Consider the following 20,636-nt stretch of genomic DNA (forward strand, 5'->3'; position numbering starts at 1 on the left):
GACCTAAAGGCCTTTAGTTTCCTTTATTTCTTTAAGGTCCCTATCCAATCTCCTTTAAGGAAGGAAGAAAGGAAGGAGTCTCGACCTAAAGGCCTTGACTTAAGGCTAAGGAATAGGTTCGATCCCTAAAGGCCTTTACTTATTTAAGGGGGAAGGATTCCCCACAAGAGAAAGAAGCAAGACAGGCATCTGATCTGCGATCTCTCAGAAGGCAAAGCAGACTCTCGAACCAATTACTACGAACTCTCTAAAAAAGGCAAAACCAATCGAAAGGCAAAGTCAACTCTCAAAAGGAAGGAAGACAAGCATCCAATCTGATCTATTATCCAATCTCTCGGAAGGGAACTACTCTCACTCTCGACCTAAAGGCCTTGACTTTCCTTTCAAGGTCAGAGGGAGGATTCCCCACATGCTAAAAGCAAAGCTCAAGTGTGAGAATATAGAGCAGCGGTCTAGCATCAAATCCCCGCAAAGGCACGCCAGGCTCACTTTCGATCTTCATGCTCTCTTATTCTATTATTTAAACATATTATTTCGTGACACTTCCTATTTTTCCTGCCCTTTACGAAAATATCAATGTCAGATGAAAATTTTTAAAACTTTTACGGAAATTATTGTAATTTTTTGAAATACCTTAATGTTATAATGTTAGGTGGAAACTATTGCAATTACAATGAAACAGACCATTTTTATTCATCAATTCTATTAAACAAAACCTAGTTTAAATGTAAGTTGTAAATTGATGATACGAGTAAAAAAAAAAATTAAAAAAAAACATATATGGAAATCTTTTTACAAAATAATATCAAATAGGAGTAACTAATTACAAAATTTAAGATTTTTGCTTGGAAAGCTTTCGATCCCATTCTTTCAACCTAACAAAACAACCAAACAAAATTTACAAAAATGAGAGCTTGTAATGATGACAATGTATGTACTCAAAGGATATTGTAGCTTCAGGCCAACTCTTCCATATCAATACTAAAAGTAGCAAGGGATACCTTACAAAATATTAATCTAAAATTATAGTAGAATGACAAAGGAGAATGAAATACAAGTTGCCACCCATTACAACAAAGATATTATCCTCAGATCCTGAAATCATTTTCCAACCTAGTACAACCATGTCTACCAAATTGAAGAGAAAGTATCCTTTAAAGTTCAGGCATGCCCTTCCCTGTTTTAGGATCATAAGTTTTCTCCAGCACCACATCCATTGGAGTATCCTTGGGGCCAGCTGCAACAAATCAACAAATATGATCAAATCAAAAGGTGCATGGGTTCATTCTAAGGTTCCTTATTAAAAGGATGAAGCCCTTGGCAAGTTACTTGAGATTCCTGATTATTACATTTACTAGTGTCGGCAGGTTAGATTACTTGAAGACCTTCATACGTAAATTTAGAGAACTATATCAAATATCATGCATGCTAGAGTGCCCAAACTAGTTCACATTTATGCTTGAAGTACGATAAAGAAAAAATTATTAGAAATTCCATTTAAATAAATTAGATTAGATAAATTAAGAGTTCAAAAAAAGATATATTCAATCCTAATATATAAATAATACCCATATATTGAAGATCAATAAAAATATTTATAACTAAAATGAACTACCTCCTTTATTTTATTTCATCCGAGAAGTCCATTTCCTTTTATTGTTAGTTCAACGGCCAGGCCCGTGTTTTTATTCTGGTTGCTCAGTTTTTAGCCGGGCTTTTTTGTTCCAATGAATCATAGTTAAATAGTTAATAGTGCATGCAAGATGGCTTAGTTTCCAATACTTTTATTCAAATTCTTCACTGAAGATTGAACCTTTCAATTATTAAGTTCATTTTTTCACAAGTTGTCCTCACTATTAACTAATTGCTTCATAAATTGGCCCGTGTTATGCTTCAGTCTTCACCCCTCAAGCAAAGTACTTCTATTGGGGGCTGTGTAATGCAACCAGACCTAGAGTCTTCTAACCAAAGTGTTTATACTGGATTCATTGATAGATAAAAGGTAGAATTATGCACAAGTGTATGTTTCATCAAAGGAACATTGACCATCATAGAAATTGAGTTGGCTTGTTTGTCAAGAATATAGAAAATAACCGTGCTAAATGTGAAATACTTGACAGAGAACCGCAATTTCCTCTCCCAAATCTGCCAAAATTTGGTTTTCTTCTTCATTCACGATGAATAACATCAACTCCCGATTCTCCCTTACCTTACATCAGCGGCCGTGGGAATATTTTGCATTGCAATGGAAACAGAGAACTTTATCCTGTCGTGTCCTAAATTCCATATCAGAGAGTCGCTTCCCTAGTGGTTCCCTTTTTTGGTGGTCCCTTCTTACATATTACCCTTAATGGATTTTAGTAATATGACGGGTTTGAGTTCCGCCTCCTTTCGGTCTGGCCTGCTTGGTATTTGAGGATGTAGGCTTGCTAGATTGGGCTTCCTTTTTTCCGGCCCATCGGCTCCCCCATTCACTTGGGGCTAACTTCAGGGCTATATTGCAGTCCTTAACTAATTGAGCCTCCTTTATACTCCAAAGTTTTTGGGTGGTGACTCATAACCTTTTCTTGTAATTCCATATCGAAACCAGTCACAAACAGGTCCATCAAAACACTCTGCCATCTCCGACAACAAGGCAGAGTAATTCAAAAACTTCCTCAGATAATCCGCATAAGCCCCCTCCTGCTTGATTCAAATCAAAGAAGTTCCTAAGCTCCCTTCTCCGATGGGTTGGAAGTGCTCAAACATCCCATTCTTAAGGTCCTCCCACGAGGTCACTTTCTTCCCGTTATTGCTCCAACGAAACCAGTTCACCTCATATTGTGCAAAACTCACGATGGCAACCTTCGGCTTCTCAGTTTCGGCTTAATCATTAATCTCGAAAAAATGTCCAGCTCGATAAACCCATGACTCTGGATTCTCCCCTACGGAAACGGGCATTCTCCATTTTCTTGTAGTTACTTTTGTCCGTCGTCCCTTGTCCCAAGGCCATCGTCGCATCTGTTTCGTCACATTGGACGTTCCAGACTCTTCCCTTATTTGACTAGCACTGTTCTCTTTTACCTCTTCGACTAGCCTTTCGACGCCTTTAGTTAGACCCAATATGATTTCCTTCAGGTATCTAATCTCTCTTTTTGTCATTTCTAACCTCTCCTCCGTTTACTTTTTCGTCATGGCACCCCAGGATTGTCCTGGCTCTAATACCAATCTGTTAGGACTCCTTCCCTGAAACTTAGAAAATTCCAACAAAGATGGAGAAAGAGAGACAGTACTCCGCTATATTTATATTGATAAGGAAATCCATAAGTGTTCACAAAAGCCAACAAAATAACACTAAAGAACCACACACAACGATGAAATGACAGGATTGGAAGCAATAATAAAGACTATCCTCCAGCTCCTTCTGCAGCTTTTACCCAAAATATGACCTACTTTGGAGATCCCAAAAACATCCCTTATATACTCCTCATAGGTGGGGCCCTCCAGAAACCTCTCCACCCCTGGTCTTCTGTGTAATTCCCATCATTCCCTTCCCTGATTTATTCCTTTTATATCTGTAAATGATTGGGGGCCTAACAAAAGACTTGTTGGATTAAAAATGTTTATAGCCCGAATGATTACAAGAAAAGAAAATTTGTTTGCCCCGAGCTCTTTTCCTTGTCAAATTATTGTAATGGGCATGGTGTGTAGGAGGTGACTTCAACATTACAAGATGGGCACATGAACAATTCCCTTGTGGAAAAACCACAAAATGTATGAGGAAGTTTAATAATGTTATTGATCGAGCTAAACTTTTGGAGGTTCCTCTTAGCAATGGTAGATTCACTTGGTCAAGGGAAGGTTCTACCTTAGCAAGATCTCTAATCGACTGCTTTTTCATCCATACTACTTGGGATCAGAATTTTGAAAATACGGGAGTTAACAGACAAGAAAGATTGTTTTCCGATCATTTTCCTCTTTTCTTGAAGGTGGATCTTTTAAATGGGGGCCTTCCCCTTTTAGATTTTGTAACAGTTGGATGCGCAACAAAGAATGCAACAAAGCGCCCGAAAGAATAGCCATTCTTTTGGTTGGGCCGGTTTTGTTCTCAGCGTTAAATTGAGAAAGGTGAAGGCTGCTGTGAAAGAGTGGTTTGCTGTATTTCAGAAGAACCAAAAAGGAAGGAGGATGATCTGATTCTCCAGTATGGAGAAGATCCTTTAGATCTCTTCTTCTAGTGTTAGTATGCAGTACAATGTAGAGAGAAGTTGTTTTCTTTCTTTAACCTATCTTGGGTGTTTAGTGCTAACATTAAAGGAAATATCCAGCAACTTTTAGTTGGGGTGCATTTCAAAAAAAAGTCCCTTGATCACTTTGGATACATGCGGTAAAGTTGCTTTTTGGCGGAATTATGGTTTGACAGGAATCAAAGGGTATTCCATGATAAATCCTTTGCTTGGTAGGATCACTTTGAAGTTGCCCGTAAGAACACCTTCTCTTGGTGTCCTTCTCCAAGCCTTTTGAAAGCTACAGCATTCAAGAAATCTACTCAAATTGGAGTCTTTATCTTCCCAGCTTAATTTTTTATTATTTTTTTTTTTTTGAGTTAAATCTCTTTTTGCACTTTTGTTTTAGGCCTGTATGCTCTTTGTTGAATCCTTTGTAAGGCTGGTGATTTATAGTCTTTTCTTCCTATTTGTAATGGCTGAATTCATAAGTGTCGGCCGATTTTTTATGTTATGTTTTGAAGGATATGATGAAGGCGCTAAGAGGTGTCAACCTAGTTGCGATATCCGAGTGCGCCTGTTGATCCTTGTTATGCTTTATGTTTTACACTTTACACTCTTGGTATAATCTTTATGTACTTAGAGCATTAGTCTCCTTCGTTTTACATTTATATAATTAAAGAGACTTGTTTCCTTCTAAAAAAAAACTTAATTGATACAATCAGTAACAAAATATATATATAAAAAGTTGAGCCATGTTAGCTTGAACAGAGCAATTGCACTCACTGAGTTTTCTTTTTCATTTTTAATTCAGTTTTGCTCGAATCATAGCAACATTCTTTAGATGTCATCATCAAATAAAAGAGATTCTCCTTTTGTATCTAATGCAACTACAAAAGCATTATATTCTGCCACTATCCCCCAATTAAAAGTCCATCTGATGTTAACTGATCTAGCCACACTATCAGCAACTGAGAACCTCCTGTTTATGTTCTGATAAAGAACAGAGCCAAAGCTCCCTATTCTTTCCTAATAAAAGATAACTCAAAATGATCAAAGACACCCTGCTCTTTTCACAGTAAGGTGCTTGACCATATTTACAACTTTGCCTCACAGCCCCTCTAACGAATAACTAAATGGCTCCAAATCTCATAACAGAATCTCTCTCTCACAATAGCTCTTACCAAACCTCACAGCCCCTTAACAGCAGCTGTCCTCCCTTCTCCTATCATGTACTTTCACAATAGCTCTATCACTTTCTGGTCTATAAGTTTCACATTCTGAGGTTCTCCCTAGGGTTGTGCCTCCAAGGTATTGTTGGACAAGATGGCTAATGCATTACAGACCTACAATGTCCATACTTACTATTCTAAATGTCATTTTATCTATTAGAGAAGGAATACGATCATCTTGTTACCACTGGATTATGTCTATACCATAACATGCATTTCAACTTGTTAAAAGTCTGTTTTCACCAAGGTAATAGAGAGTACAAAGTTGCTTCTACCAGTATACCTTTCTTGAAGGCTAATACAATGGTAATATTCCATAGTTGGTTTTGTCAATGCAGATAGGTTCCTCTATCATTGAGTTTAATATTTAAAAAAATGGCTGATATAACAAAGGAATAGGATTATACCACAAGTAGGCTTAGGAACTTTTGTTGCTTCTCTTGGAGCAAAGAAGTTGTGGGTCTAGACACATTGGTCGAAGAAGATAAAGAAGAGGTTCTATTAGCTCCCTGTTAGAGCTCTAGTACCAAGAGTTCTGTATTAAAGAATACAAAGAACTCTTCATTCTTGTACTAACTTCAACCCATTTACCATAGTTGTATAGCACTATTTATACTCTATCAGGATGAAAAAGAAAGAGGACAAGGAAAAATGACAACTAATACAACTTAATATAATAGGTTGGACAACTGTGTCTTCGAAACCCACAGTCAAGAAATCTCATCAACGGAGAAAATTCAATAAGAGCATACACATGGAATGACAAAGAAAAACCCTAAACCCATACACATGGAATGACAAAAACAAGTAAAAAACATGAAATTACAAAAGAAACATGAAACTTAAAGGAATGCCAAAGAAGCACTTTAGAGCAGAATAATTTAGCAAATAACAAGAAGAAGGAAAAAAAAAATATATATATATATATATAAAGAATAGCAAAGAAGATATATATTAATTAAGAACGTTGAAGGCTTTAGATCAGTACCAACTGTAGGTCTCGGGCTAGTCCTTATCTTTAAGATCTCCGGACGAGGAATTATAGATCCAGAGGCTTCCAATCCTCTTGAAACTCGTACCTTAGAACCATCTTCAAGATATCTATAACCAACCTTACAAGGCTTCCTGCAAAAGAACAATGTTTGTCAATGCTCTAGTTCTAGGCAAAACATCAAAACCCTATAACAATTGAGGATAGATCCAAACCCTGTTACTGGATCAATAACTTGGACATTCGACACATGGAGGGGAGCTTCAACTGTAAAGATTCCACCTTCATGACCTTGTCCTTGTTTAATGTGTTTTTTCACCTGTAAAGCATGGAAAAGTGAATGACAGCTAAAAAAACTGACAGGTTCAAAATCAGCTGAGAGAACCATTCAAACACAGGACTCATAAACAACTGTTGAATCATAAAAAAGTATCCATACGGTATCAAGCACTCATACATAGAGGATATGAGAGAGGGGAAAAGAACTTTATGTTAAATCAAAGCCAACAAAACAGTCATAGGCACAACTCAACTGCCTACATGAGCAATATACCAGAAAGGGCCCAAGTATAACAGTTAAACATGAGAAAGCTCGACTATAAACCTTTAATTGTTCAATTTGGCAGCAATTTTCCTACCAGATTTTTTCCCTCAACAATAACACGATTTTGAGTGCGAATAACACGCTTAATTACACCAGTTTCTCCTTTATCCTTGCCTCTAATGATCATCACCTGTTAAAAGTGCAAACAACCATGAGTTTCATAAGGAAACGTAGACCAGCATTAGGAGAAAATAAAATATTTAATCTTCAAAATGTTACTCTTACATTATCTCCTCTAAGAATTTTCCAGTGCCTAATAAGCTTTTCAGCAGCCTTCCAACCCATTTAAATGAAATGCAAATACCAAAGCTACTACTGCCAATATCTGCACAAGCTACTCCAGCAAACTGCAGTTCATCATTCAGTTTATGAGTTCATACACTTTTGCCACAACATAGAACATCAATGATATATATAGAGTACAGAATTCCAAACAGATCCCAGAGACTTATATTATTCAATCAGTGAATTGGAATTCTTCAACAAATGCCACATGGCTAGGTTCTGTGAGGCCTCCTACTATGAAAATGTATGAAAGGAAGAAGGGTAAGAAAGGAATAACATGTGCAGAAAGTGCGGAGGGATCCAGCTGAAGAATGTTGTACGTGTAGGGACTAGCTGAAGGGGTTTTCGTAGGGTTTTGGCTTCAGTTTGGAGGAAGGGTATGTTTTTGGGGAGTGAGAGCGCTCACTTGGAAGGAGGCGGCTGTCTCGTATAGCCAATCAGTTTCTTTGTTTCCTTGCTATCTTCTTTATTTATTTGTTGATCTGTTCTTGTGCTGTTTGCTTTATCGATCTCGAACTCTTGAGAACCTCACTGATACATAATAGTATTATACAGGGAGACTGAAATCCCTTGTTTTGGTGGCGTTTGGGTCTCATGTGTTTTTATGTGTTTCTATGTGCAGGAACTTGGATACCTAACGTTTCATTGGTCAAATCACCAGCAAAGCAGAAAAGATGTTGCAATTCCATAAACTTTAAGGAGAACATGTGAAAAAGCATTTCCAAGCAAGTGTTTCGGAACTGAGAGAATACATATTAGTACCAAAAGAGAAAGCAATCAAAATGATAGAATAGCAATTTAAATTTCAGTATAGCCGTGAAATTCGACAATCCACAAGTATTCAAAGGTTATTTCAAGTAGTGTCATCAGAGCATAACACTGCGTTAGTAATTAAACCAGGACGTAAGTTATGAAATGCACGAGAATTTTAATTTTCTAGTAAACAGACCCAAAATCTTCAGAAGCATTTAAACAAACATTTTATGCGGACTTACTGAGAGTTGCATAGTAATTTTATAAATCCCATTATATGTCCATTATCTCATTCGTCAAGGAAGAAGAGATCCATATTAGCTTGATATAAAACATTTATTTTGAATTCAGTAAAACAATTACCGAAGCAAATCAACCAATAGAACCGAAAAGTTTGCCCACTTCTCATTAAACCCATCCAAACTGAAACACAGTTATCCAATTCTCAGGGAAAATGAGCAGTTGCTTATCTTTATATGCAAACAAATGGAAACCATAGTCACCCTCTAAAGGCTAAATGCTTCTTCTTTTTTTCCTCTGTTCGGTTGTTGCTGCTCATTGATCTTCTTCAATGGATTCTGTTTTCCTACTCCAATTTCATTCTAATTTACTCTCAGCTTCCCCATTTTAAACCAAGAACCCACGAACCCAATAAAAACGCAGAATCCACAATCATAAAAAGAAAAAATAATAACAAAAACCATTGAATAGCTTAGAGAAAGATGAAGACGAACCTAAGACAAGTGGGTTAATTGAGATCCAGAGAAACGCAGGTTGGTCAGCGAGCGGCAACCGGTGACTAAGAGTGAGAGAGGGAACGGCGGCGGCGCGAACGGTGGCTAGGAGAGACTGACGGCACGATGACTGAGAGAGTGGTGCGAGTGCGAATGGGAACCTTGGGCCCGTTTGGTGGGAGGTTTTAGGCTAATTAAATCGGTTTGGTTTGAACTTTGAGCCGGGCGGTTTGGATTCTTACATCTCTTTTAAGTATCAAGTTATCAACTATCTTAAACTCTCAAGTCCAAAATATACTCTTTTCAAAAAGAAAAAATTCCAAACTATACATAATGTAATGGATAATTTAGATCAATGTAACAAATCTCAAACAATATTTACTGTTTTTAGTAACAAAAAATTAAGACCCATGAAATTATTATTGTTTTTTTATAAATTTCAGATTTGTCTTTTGTTCATTTTGAATATTGCCATTTTTCACTTCATATTATTAATTTCTACATATTACTACTTCTCCTTCTTTCACGTTATCACTTCTTCTTGTTCATGATTTCTTTTTTCCTCTTCTAGAATCTCTTCCTTCTTCTTCATCTCTCATCTTCTTTTTCTCTTTTTGGTACAAAATTTAAACGATATTAGTACATGATATAAATAATCGTGTACCAATATCTAAACTATCAGTTTTCTATCCTAAATAGGCAAACATAGACCACTATCACTAATAGATCGTTTAGTCTGAGCACAAGATCGTTTAAGTGAGTACAAAAAATACAAGATTGTTTAGAGACTGATTAATCGTGGGATATTTTTGTTATTTCACGCTATAGGCTTATAGGCTTTTTCCTTTATTAAAATTGTTGGTGTAAATATTTTTTTATTCTATTTTCTAATATAATACCCTTAAACTTTCTAGTTTTTGTCAAAATTATCAACTTTTTAAAATTAAAAAAAAAAATTGAAACTTTCAAAAGCAATGAGCTTTGTACGAGAATTGTTAATGTTTTATTTTGAAAATATTTTTGAATTTACAAAAAAATTTTAAAATACCTATATTGTCCCATATGACACAAAAAGTTAATACTCATTTCAAATGTCGTTAGTTGCATTAATACTTTTAGGGCATGAGTGAGAAGTGATTTAAAAGGTCGTCTTTGAGTCTAAGAGTGGAGAGAGGTATGGTAGGCTATTATAGCTCACTCCTTGTTTGGAGTTTAGATTTAATTTTAGTTAGGAATTAAGATCAGAATTTCAAATAACCCTTACTATTCTTTGACCCTAAGGCCTCATTTGTTTCACAAGAATTGTTGTGGAATTTTAGAGAAATATTGATCATCATTGTTTGTTTTGCACATTTTTTAGATTTTAAAGCTCATGATTTTATTATCCATAGAACATTAAAACCCACCTCATATGGGTCTTTTAATGTCCTCCAAACTTGTAGGATTTTTATAGCTAGAAAATGAATGAAGTCTGATTAAAAAATAAACTAATATCGATTGACCATTATTGTCAATTTTAATTAATTATTGAATTTAAATATATTAGGGAAATTATAAAAAAATAACAAATTTGACAAACTATTTACAAAATATAATAAAATTTCAGATTTTATTAATAAAAGACATTGATAGACACTGCTGATATGCTTTGATATTAATAGATAGTAATAAAAGTTTATCAGTTTCTATCATCGATAGAATCCAAAATTATACTATATATTAGTAAATATTTTAGTTTATTTTGTATATTTGAAAATGTCCCGATATATTATTTATACTTAATAAATTTTTAACTAGTCATTGATGTTTATGTTATCTTAACTTATAATATAAGATTTTATAATTAATTATTAATATTTTATATTTATTTAATAATTAAACAAAATAATTTTTATTTTATTTTATTGTTAATATTCATCTAATCTATGATTAAATTAACTGTTCTCCTCCATTTCATTAAATAGTTTTGGGTTCTATATACACACATTGGTAAATCAAATAAATTTTCTCAACTTTCAAACATTAATTATCCAAACATTTAAAATTCGAACATTTAAAGCCCATACCCATGAACAATATCTACAATCTAAAAGGCCCTTTAAAGTTTTTTTTGGAGGTTGTTTGATAATTTAAGTTGGATTCAGTTTAGTGGATAAAGAAAACTCTCACATCATTGTTTAAACGAGATTTCAAAAGAAATATAATTCGTGGAATTGAACTTTGTATTGATTTATGTATTGTGGATACAATCTCTAGTATTTACTCCTTTGATTCTTTCTCTCGCATACAATTTAAACTTAGAACCTTTTTATCTTCGATCTTCAGGAAGTTGTGGTTGCAAGTCTATTTAAGCTTCAATCTTCTGAAATTCAAGGAAAGTTTGATATTCCAAGTCTTCAATTCTTCAGAGCTTCAATTCTTCTTTCAACCAAAGATCTTCAAATGAATAGCAACGGTTTCTATTTATAGAGAAATTTCATGAGCTTTAGGTGAGCTTGGGACCAGTTGATGTTAGGCTTGACTTGGGCCCATTTGCCTGGCAGCTTGGGCTTGGGTCCTTTAACTTGGCGAGCCTAGCTTGGGCCCATTTTCTTGGGGGTTCGGGCTCGGACCCACTTGTTTGACTGGTTCAGACTTATTATTTCTTTGGCTCAATTTTTCATCGGGCGCTTGAACTGGGTTGGATATGATAAAACTTGATTATCCAAATCCAATCAAATTATAAACATCACAATTTTACACTGCCGACGTGACACGATTTTAATTGGCCAAAATTTCTTGTTCAACAATCATTCGTTTCACCAATAATTGAAGAGGTATGGTATCTTGTTATTCACATGATTTCACATTCTCGTTATTCACGTTAATTCCCTCAATCATTCTTACATATAATAATTATCAACTCAACTCTCTTATTCTATCATGCGTCAAACACGGTCGTAGAAAACATAAAATAAATAGTGTATATCTATAATCTATAGTATATATAAAAGCTCCTATATGGAGAAATTTTTTTAGTCGATTGTATTCTTTTGATTATAAGTATTCTTACTATTCATTTGAGAACAATTTTGTCATTTAACTTCAATGGAGAGATAATGGGTGAATTTAACTCTTCGTCTCCATTTCTTTAACCATTTCAATATTTGATTGAAAAATATATATTATCCTAATTAACTTCATGGGTAGTGGAAGAATTTTTTAAGGCATGACAGTAAATTCAAGGAAGCATTTTAAAATTCTCTAACCCATACTTTCTACCAATTTATTCAATATAAGTGTATGGTATTTCCTTGTTTCCTCACAAGCAACAAATATTGTCAAGTGGAGAGGGAAGTACAATGAGACAAGAAAGATGATAAGATAAGATAAATAATGAATCTAGAAAATCGTATCATAAATTGGGGGAAGAAGAATATGCAAGAAGACAAGATTTATTTTCTCGATGTTAGAGATTTATACAAATATCTACTTTCATTTTTTTTGTAAATATTATCTTCTTTTCTACTTTTTTGAAACTATTTTTCTCTTTGTTTTTTTTTTTCTAGTTACATAGATGAGTATAATAAACATTTTTATTCCATATTCTTTTCTATTACATTTCCCTTTTATTTTTCTAGTTAAAATGAGAAAGTAAAATGACCTAAGAACTTAATTTTTCTTATGTCTTTTATCTTAAATTAATATTTCTCTTTGTCATTCTTAATCAACACTCTAAAATTTATAACTTTTTTTTTTGGAGAATGTGTTTTTAAATTTAAAAATTAGTATTATTTTAGATGAAAAAAATTTAATCTTTATACATAAAGAACAAAATCAAAAGAGTTGGAAACTAGTGAAACTAATTTCAAACCAATGATTTTAGATACACATTTTCAAATTTTTAGTTTAGAAATATTATATGACATTTACATTTCGCAGCTATTATAGACGGCTTATGAATATTTGTTACAAATATTCAAATTCTAAAATAGTAAAAGACAATAAATTAACTATTTAATCTCATAAAAATCTAACATTTTATATATAATATTTTCTACATCAATTTTCCAACAACCATTGCTATCATGTTTCTATATATTACTTAACTCTCTTTTTCTTCTTTTTCTTTATAACTTCTACTTCTTTCAATAATCTTCAATAATATCATATATTTTAAAATCATTATATAATTTAAAGATATAATATTAATTTTGAAAAAAGATAAATTGAATATTATCACATTTTGATTCATAACTAAACTTGACATAAAGAGACAAATAAAAAAAAAAATACAAGTTTGTTTCCACTATTTTATAGAAATTAATTTTGAAACATTTCTATCATTAATTATAATTAACAATGAAATATTAATTCGAGATAGAAGTAAAATGATGAGATGTATCTCTAAATTAGGTAAAACAATTTATAAAATTTTTTAATATAATTATTAGTCAAATACAACTATAATCTATATTATTAATTTTATATTTTAAAAGATAACATGCATCTATGTGCAACGTACGTGAAAATAAATAGTATATTAAAAAGCAACAATATTTGAAAACATTTTTTTAAAAAAACAAACACCACCATCCACGTTATACTAAATTTACTACACTAAATTAAATTAAATATGTCAATATATGGTATGACAAATAAGAGAGGTAAAAAGGAAAAGGATTTGGAGAATAACGTAAGATCAAACTGTTTAAAACATATTAGTTTCATTTACAAAATTGTCCTCAAATGTTAACCTTCGTCAAAATCACTAAATTGCAACTTTAATGACGAAATTTGTTTGTATATATTTTGTAATTCTTATAATATAATAACTAATTTTCCTTTAATTAAAATACTTTTTGAATATTGGAGGAGTAGTAGTTTGGAGTTAGTTCAATTATATTTATTTTATAATGATTTAGCCATTGTCGATAAATTTTTTTTTTTAAATGAAGTTATTATTGCCACTAAATAATTTCATCCAACGTTAACAATATGTGAATAATACCTAAAAATCAAATAATTTTAAGAATTACAATTTAAGCATTATTCAATAAAATCATGTACCCGATTCACGACAAAGTTAAATTCAAAGTATATTGCAACAAAACCATATAAGGAGAGGAGAGGGAGACTTTTTTCATGAAGCACGAGTGGGAGGGAGGCTTTTGGTTGCTGATTTTTCGTGAAGAGTAGAAGAATGAAGAAGGCTAGGCGGCTAGGTTAAGTAGCGAAGAAATCATGGACTAGACCACGATGCCCTACATGTCAAACAGTATGGTAGTCAACTGCAGCGTTGATTGCCATGGAGGATAACATGTGAACGGAGTCATATACCCCATACACGACTCCAGCCATGCATCATGAATTGGGCTCACGATTTTAGCTCGTAAACATGTATCCGGTCTACGATTTAGCCTAGTTGTGAATTGTGGTACATGATTTCGCAACTTTATTTTTTACATTTATTTATTTATTTATTTTTTGACATTATTTTTTAAAAATACATTCTTGAAAAAATTCTTTTTTTACATTTTTTTTTTAAAAAAAGAAACCAAAACAAAGCAAAAATAAAGAACTACATGGAAATCAATCCTCCAACTATATCACTTCCGCACCCGTCCTAAACCATCTTTCAACACAATCATCATAAGAATAAAAATCTGTTTCTTTTATTTATGGTGTCGATTACAAGCATGAGATGTGAACCTGAAAACAAAATAGAAACATACAAACATCACAACCACACATAAATTGAATACTTTGATCGCAACCATAAGAAACACAATTTACTTTCTTTTATCGAGAAAATAAGAGAAGAGTTTTTTATTTTACGGGAGAAAGGATACAAGTAGTATAGAGATAATCAAATCCTGCATATTTAACCTAAACCAATGAACTGAGGCTTCACTACACAAGTTCAAAATTGAATTTGTTTCTAACAACTTTGTCAGAAAAAAGTAAACTTCAAAAAGAAAAACTATCCATTAATATTAGGCCTAAACTTGGAAGACAGCTTCATGGAAAAATGGGAACCAACCAACCACCTAGACCCAAGTCCAATTGATTTCCAAATGCATACAAGGTTGAGGTGTCCTTAATGGCTCAGAAGAGGACAGGATATGGGTAGGCTTTACAGTTCACTGGGTCCATTTATTCCTGAGTTTTGATTAGTGAGAGAAGGGAAAGACGGTATGGACTGCAGTATCAGTTTCCGACCGATTCTAGTCGAGGGCAGTGGCCTGAAATCGGCCTGTGGTGGTGGTAGAGTAACCCTCTTACTGTTGGGAGAAACACTCTTAACGTCTGTGATAGAAGGGCAACCATTACAAAGTGTTTCTGGCGTCACATCCTCACAGGGTGTTTTCTCAAACTTGGGCTCTGTTTGAGTGATGCCGTGCTTCTCGAGTTTGAATCGAACACTCAATCTAGAGGACGACTCGTCATTGAGGAAAGATGGAAGTCTCCTCTTCAGTTGGAATGGAAATGGAATCAATGATCTGAAACAGCAACATGTTTATTGATGTTAAGAATCTTACTAACTTTAACCGTAGTCACATTAATAAGTATATCGATGGCTTACCTGTTTGGTCCTAGTGGTGTCGAGGGAGCAGCATTGCTTGGGTTCTGCTGATCTTCATCGCTCTGTATATCTATGGTTTTTTGGCAGTGTTCTCTGCCTTCTTCCTCTTGTTCGATTTCGGTTCCTATTAGAGCTGATTCTGCAATCAAATGAAAGGCATATGTAAAGTATCAAGAACGCCAAATAATGGTGCTCTTCAATAAGAAAAAGTATTGACGGCCGAGTACTGTCTTGATGAGGAAATATGTGCCCAGACTAAATTAATCAAAAGAAGGGTTAAATTAACAGGTGATTTAAACTAAGTGTTTCAACAAATCATATAAATATTTGCTTTTACACTTCTTTGAAAGGTCTTCTTGAATCGCTTTTAAAAAATAGAACAACACTATGAGTACTTCAAGCACCCGGATAAAAAAGTAGCCTACAATTGGAAGCAGTTTAGAGTGTTGTTCTCTTCTCACAAACTAAGCAATTTAAGGTGCTCTCAATTGTTCCCAGAAGCATTTCATGTTACTCCCATATGTCATGCTTAGGATGGGTAGGTGTTTTTGGCTAAAAAAGATTCAGCAAGGTATAATGAAACGTCGTATCTATCCCATGAGAGAATGGTTGAAAAAGATTCAGCAAGCAGAATTAGATGGTTGATAGGAATCAAGGATGGCTAGGTATAATCAAACTCACCGTCTTTCCTCCCAAATGCATTTTTACAACCTTCACATCTGCAGTTGATGGAGCATCCAACGCCGCCCTTTTTTAAGAAGAAAAGCACCAAGATCAGTTCAGACTTGATGTGCAAGTGCAAGTGCAAGTGCAAGTGCAACACAATACAGCACAAAAGAACTTGAGAAAAGGGATCACCTGATAACACTCGCAGTATTTTTTCAAGCAACCTGATTTCTTACAGTTGCATCCTCGTTTATGTCGAGCAGAAGCTGGAGTTTTGTTTGAGTCATCCTGCAAAACAACTAATCAATATCGAACTGCAAGACACAGTGCAGGCAAATCCTTTAACAAATTGGGAACATTTAAGGCACATGTTATCTAACCCCAAGTTCAGAAACCGAATCACTGTTCATGATCACTTTAGGAGCAAATGCAAGTGGATTGCGAGATTCAATCTGCCTGCGAGTCTCAAGAACCATCGCTTCATGTATCGGTTTGTTGAAGCAGTCTTGACATGAACACGGTTCAATGCAATACACGCCAGCAGCAAAGCATTCACAATATCTAAAGAAAATTACTAGCTTAGATTAAAATTTAGATGTTATCAACACAAGGTTATTAAAACATGGTTCAATGTAAACTCCAACTACTAGATACTCGCAAAACAAGCAGAGATTCCCTAACTTCAATCGACAGTACTATAGAAGATAGACATTGCTACTTACAGCTTCAGGCACCTAGATTTCTTACAGTTGCAACGTTTACACGCCCCAATTCCAGCATTTTCCATCAATTTCCTACAAATCCATTCACAAATCATTAGCTAAATAAAAATCCAAAATGAAATAAATCGGAATTACTCTGGACGAACAACAATCATCAGATAGAATACATTAAACACGTACCAATTCTTTTTAGGGTTGATCTGATTGAGTTCTTCTCCAGTCAGATTGGCAGATTCTTGAGGAGGGTTTTCACTATCAGGAGTGGATGAAGCCAACAAGAGTTGATCTCGAGTGGAATTTGAGGCAAAAATGGAAGCAGAGGAGCTGGGAAGACTCGGCTGGCTATCGGAACACAGATTGTCTGAATCGGAGTTCTTCAAAGTGGCTGCAAGAGAATTCAAGTGCAAACCGATACCAGGCAGAGTGCGTCGCAATGACGAAGAAGAAGAAGAAGAAGAAACGGGGATTGAAGCGTCGCCGGCCCTCGCCTCCACCGTCGCCGAATTGGGGTTTCCCGCCATTTCGAAATCTAGGCATCTCCTCCGCATGTTCCCGCTTTGTAGGTTAGACAGAAGCTTCACAATCACAACAAAAGAAAATTATAATCTACGATTTCCGTTGGCTTTTATAGAACCAAAATACTAAACTCAAACTCCCTCCTCTTTCCTTTTTCTTTTCTTTTTTACAATAATGATAAATGGTTCTTTTCCTATTTTTCTTTTTCTTTTTTAGAAAAGTATTTTAAATTATAAATTTTTTAAAAATATTAGTGCAAAATGTCATAGTTTATAAAGATAAAATATGAATTATCGATAATTGAAGTATGAATTCATTTATTTAAAAATATAACCAAATTCAGAAATGAGAATTTGAATAGTAAAAACGATTCAAAGTAATCCTCGTGTAATTTTATGGTTTAATTTTATTTTTACTCTTTATGTTTACAAAAAAATTTGATTTTTCTTTAACAAAAAACTCAAGTATCTCATTTTAATCTACTTCTTACCATTATCGAAAAATTTCATCTTTAGATACATCAAACGATTGGATCAAATGCCCAAAATGTTTACCTTTCAATAATTGACAAATTGGAAAAAAATAATTCTCAATCTATACTATCTGTCATAAATTTATTTTTTTAAAAAATCTACCTCTTAATTAGAAAGTAAAGAGTTGAGAGATTTATCAGACAATTTTATTAACGTGTTAAACTCTAAACAATATAATAAAAGATTATTTGAAATAAGGAGTAAGATGATTTAGCTTGTTATGAAAACCTTTCTTAAGAAACTATTTCTAACGTTTAAGAAATTATTGGATACGATTTATTGAAAGCTTTAATCTATTAACGATGAAAGACAAAATTTATAAACCAAAACAAAATGTGACTGAAAAAGTTCACGTAGGTCTCTAAATTTTGAAGAATTAGAATTATCTATTACATAATTAAATTATCAATTTTGTGACCTATTTAATATTATTACTTCACAAATCAAAGTATATTTTTAATTAGATATAAAAAAAAATCAAAACCAAATCACTATATCATTTAATTTCTTAATATTTTGCATATATGATATACCATATGCCTATTTTATATAGAATGAAACTTTTAATGTGCTACTATACATTTATAAAGTCATGAATACATATTATACAATTTTTTAATAAATTTTTTGTGGATCAAATGGGAACAAACTTCAAATTTAACTAAAAAATAAATCATGAAACTAAGTAATTAGAAGACAAAAAACAAAATCAAAACTTAGTTGTCATCACGCGATCATTTTGTTTAAAAAGTAACGTAAGAAAAACAAAAATATTTGGTCCTTTTCTTTTTTGAAACATTAGGCTAAACCAAATCACCATAATATTCATGGTAACACTAACTATGTTCAATCTTTACCATTTAGTCAATACAATCAATTACGAAACGCATAAAAAATTCCCCCTCATTAAATCACCTTTAATTACCATCAAAATAACACCTCCAGATCCAAAAATTAAATTTAAAAAAAAAAAAAAAAAGGTTATTTTTTACTTTTAAACTCCTTTTTTTAATTTTGAATAACCATAAAATAGTGAATATAAATTCATGAAATTGGAAAAAAAAAAAAAAAACATAGAGACAAGTCCATAGAAAAACCAAAACGTCTGTTTGAATTGAATCAAAAAACATTGTCAAATGATTTCTGAAACTCAACAGCATGCAAATCAGTGGGACATAACACACAAAACAATTCAAATTTTTCACACACAAAAAAAAAAGAGAACATAAATCTAAAATAAAATTTAAATAATTAATTAATGATTAATAACTTTACCTTGTTTTCCTCTATTGTATCCAAAACGCAGTCGTTTTGAAACAAGGCCTCATCTTCTTGCTCCCTAGCTTCAGTGCTAATCGGACAACGAAATACCACAACCTCGCCGGCATCGGAATCAACCGTTTCCTGTGGCGGAATTACTGGAGTTGAGGCCGTCGGAATTTCGGGCACGAAAATCTCCAGTAACTGATCCATTATAATAACCGCTCCTCCTTCATTTTTAGAAACTGGAGGCGGGGATCTCGATGGGTTCGAAAAATTCGGCCTGTAAAGGAACATAATTAATTAATTAATAATACAATAAAAACGATGAGGATAATTTTATTTAATCGAAAGTGGGAATTAAATGGAAGTGTTTTTGTTGTACCTTTTCGGGGACTTGAGAGGACTGAAATGGTGTTGTGGTGGGGAAGTGAAAACTGGAAGGGAAGGGAAAGAAATGGAGTTGAATGTTTGAGTAATGTGAATGGATTTAACTGGCTTTATGGGTGATAGACTGTTTATGAAGTTGAAAACTGGTGAATCCTGCATTCAAATCAACACAATTTAGTCAAATTTAAACCGATCGATGAAATTAAGAAATAGAGGGAAACCCATATTTCAAATTACACAAGAAACACATAAATTGAGAAATTTCAAAAGAGGGAGGTAGAGAAACACAGAATAACCACATCTCAAATTATTAAAAGAAACCCAGAAATAAAAACCCCAATTAGATAATCATCGAAAGAGGGGGGGAAATGGGGATGAAATTAAGGAAAAGAGGGAAACCCCCCACATTTCGAAATTATACAAGAGAGAGCCACAAAAAGGAAGCCAGTAATTGAGAAACAAACTCAAAGGAAACAGAGAATGGAATAACCCAAAATTAAAAATTAAGAAAAGTGGAATTCATAGAAGAAGAAGAAGAAGAAGAAGAAGAATAGGAAGAAAGGGGTGAGTGAGAAATAGACCTCGAACTTGGAGAGATTGGGAGGAAGTTTGGCGGGTTTCTTCTTGGGAGTGGAATCCTCCATTGTTGAATGAAATCAGAAAAGCAGAGGTTTCGTCATAATAATTTGAGTTTGTGTGGAGAAGAAAGAGGTTGAAGAAGATGGGGAAATTGAAGTGAGAGAGAGAGGGAGGGAGGGAGGGAGGGAGGGAGAGAGCGGGAAAAATAAGAGAAAGATGGTAAGGTAGAGATTTGAAGGAGTGGACTGTAAGTAAGTAAGTAAGTAAGTAAAGCCCAAATGGAAAAATGAAAAACGCTTCCTCTCTCTCACTTTTGATAAAGCTAACGCCTTCTCCATTCTCTTTTTAGTTTTTCCGAAACCAATCTTTTTCTTTTACTTAAAAAAACAATAATACCAATAATTTGTTATAATTTTACATTATTATATTTATTTATTTAACACAAACATACTAACTCAAACCCAAAAAAAAAACATTAAAATATCAAATTAATGACATAAACATACTTAATATAATCCAAACTATGATTTGAAGCTGCTGCATATAAGAATAACGTGTGAATATTATCTTTTTTAGGGTATAATTCTTTTAGTTCTTTTAA

The 20,636-nt window shown here is 33.5% G+C and overlaps 2 protein-coding genes across 2 annotated transcripts; both read right to left on the bottom strand.

Annotated features, from left to right (window-relative positions):
• Positions 1 to 935: 935 nt before the first annotated feature.
• On the bottom strand, positions 936 to 8,981 carry LOC103491242 (uncharacterized). The gene is made up of 6 exons (XM_008451114.3): positions 8,805 to 8,981; positions 7,258 to 7,379; positions 7,067 to 7,162; positions 6,644 to 6,747; positions 6,426 to 6,562; positions 936 to 1,237 (listed from the first exon to the last, which is right to left on the bottom strand). Exons 2-6 carry the CDS (start codon positions 7,315 to 7,317, stop codon positions 1,155 to 1,157), a joined length of 480 nt encoding a protein of 159 aa, XP_008449336.1. The 5' UTR covers positions 7,318 to 7,379; positions 8,805 to 8,981; the 3' UTR covers positions 936 to 1,154.
• A 5,575-nt stretch (positions 8,982 to 14,556) lies between these two features.
• LOC103491656 (CRC domain-containing protein TSO1) lies at positions 14,557 to 20,291 on the bottom strand. The gene is made up of 10 exons (XM_008451705.3): positions 20,038 to 20,291; positions 19,452 to 19,609; positions 19,082 to 19,349; positions 16,938 to 17,332; positions 16,758 to 16,829; positions 16,416 to 16,596; positions 16,228 to 16,323; positions 16,051 to 16,117; positions 15,370 to 15,508; positions 14,557 to 15,286 (listed from the first exon to the last, which is right to left on the bottom strand). Exons 1-10 carry the CDS (start codon positions 20,098 to 20,100, stop codon positions 14,920 to 14,922), a joined length of 1,806 nt encoding a protein of 601 aa, XP_008449927.2. The 5' UTR covers positions 20,101 to 20,291; the 3' UTR covers positions 14,557 to 14,919.
• Between the last annotated feature and the right edge of the window lie 345 nt (positions 20,292 to 20,636).

Source organism: Cucumis melo, chromosome 5 (genome assembly GCF_025177605.1).
Source record: "Cucumis melo cultivar AY chromosome 5, USDA_Cmelo_AY_1.0, whole genome shotgun sequence".
Classification (NCBI taxonomy): Eukaryota; Viridiplantae; Streptophyta; class Magnoliopsida; order Cucurbitales; family Cucurbitaceae; genus Cucumis; species Cucumis melo.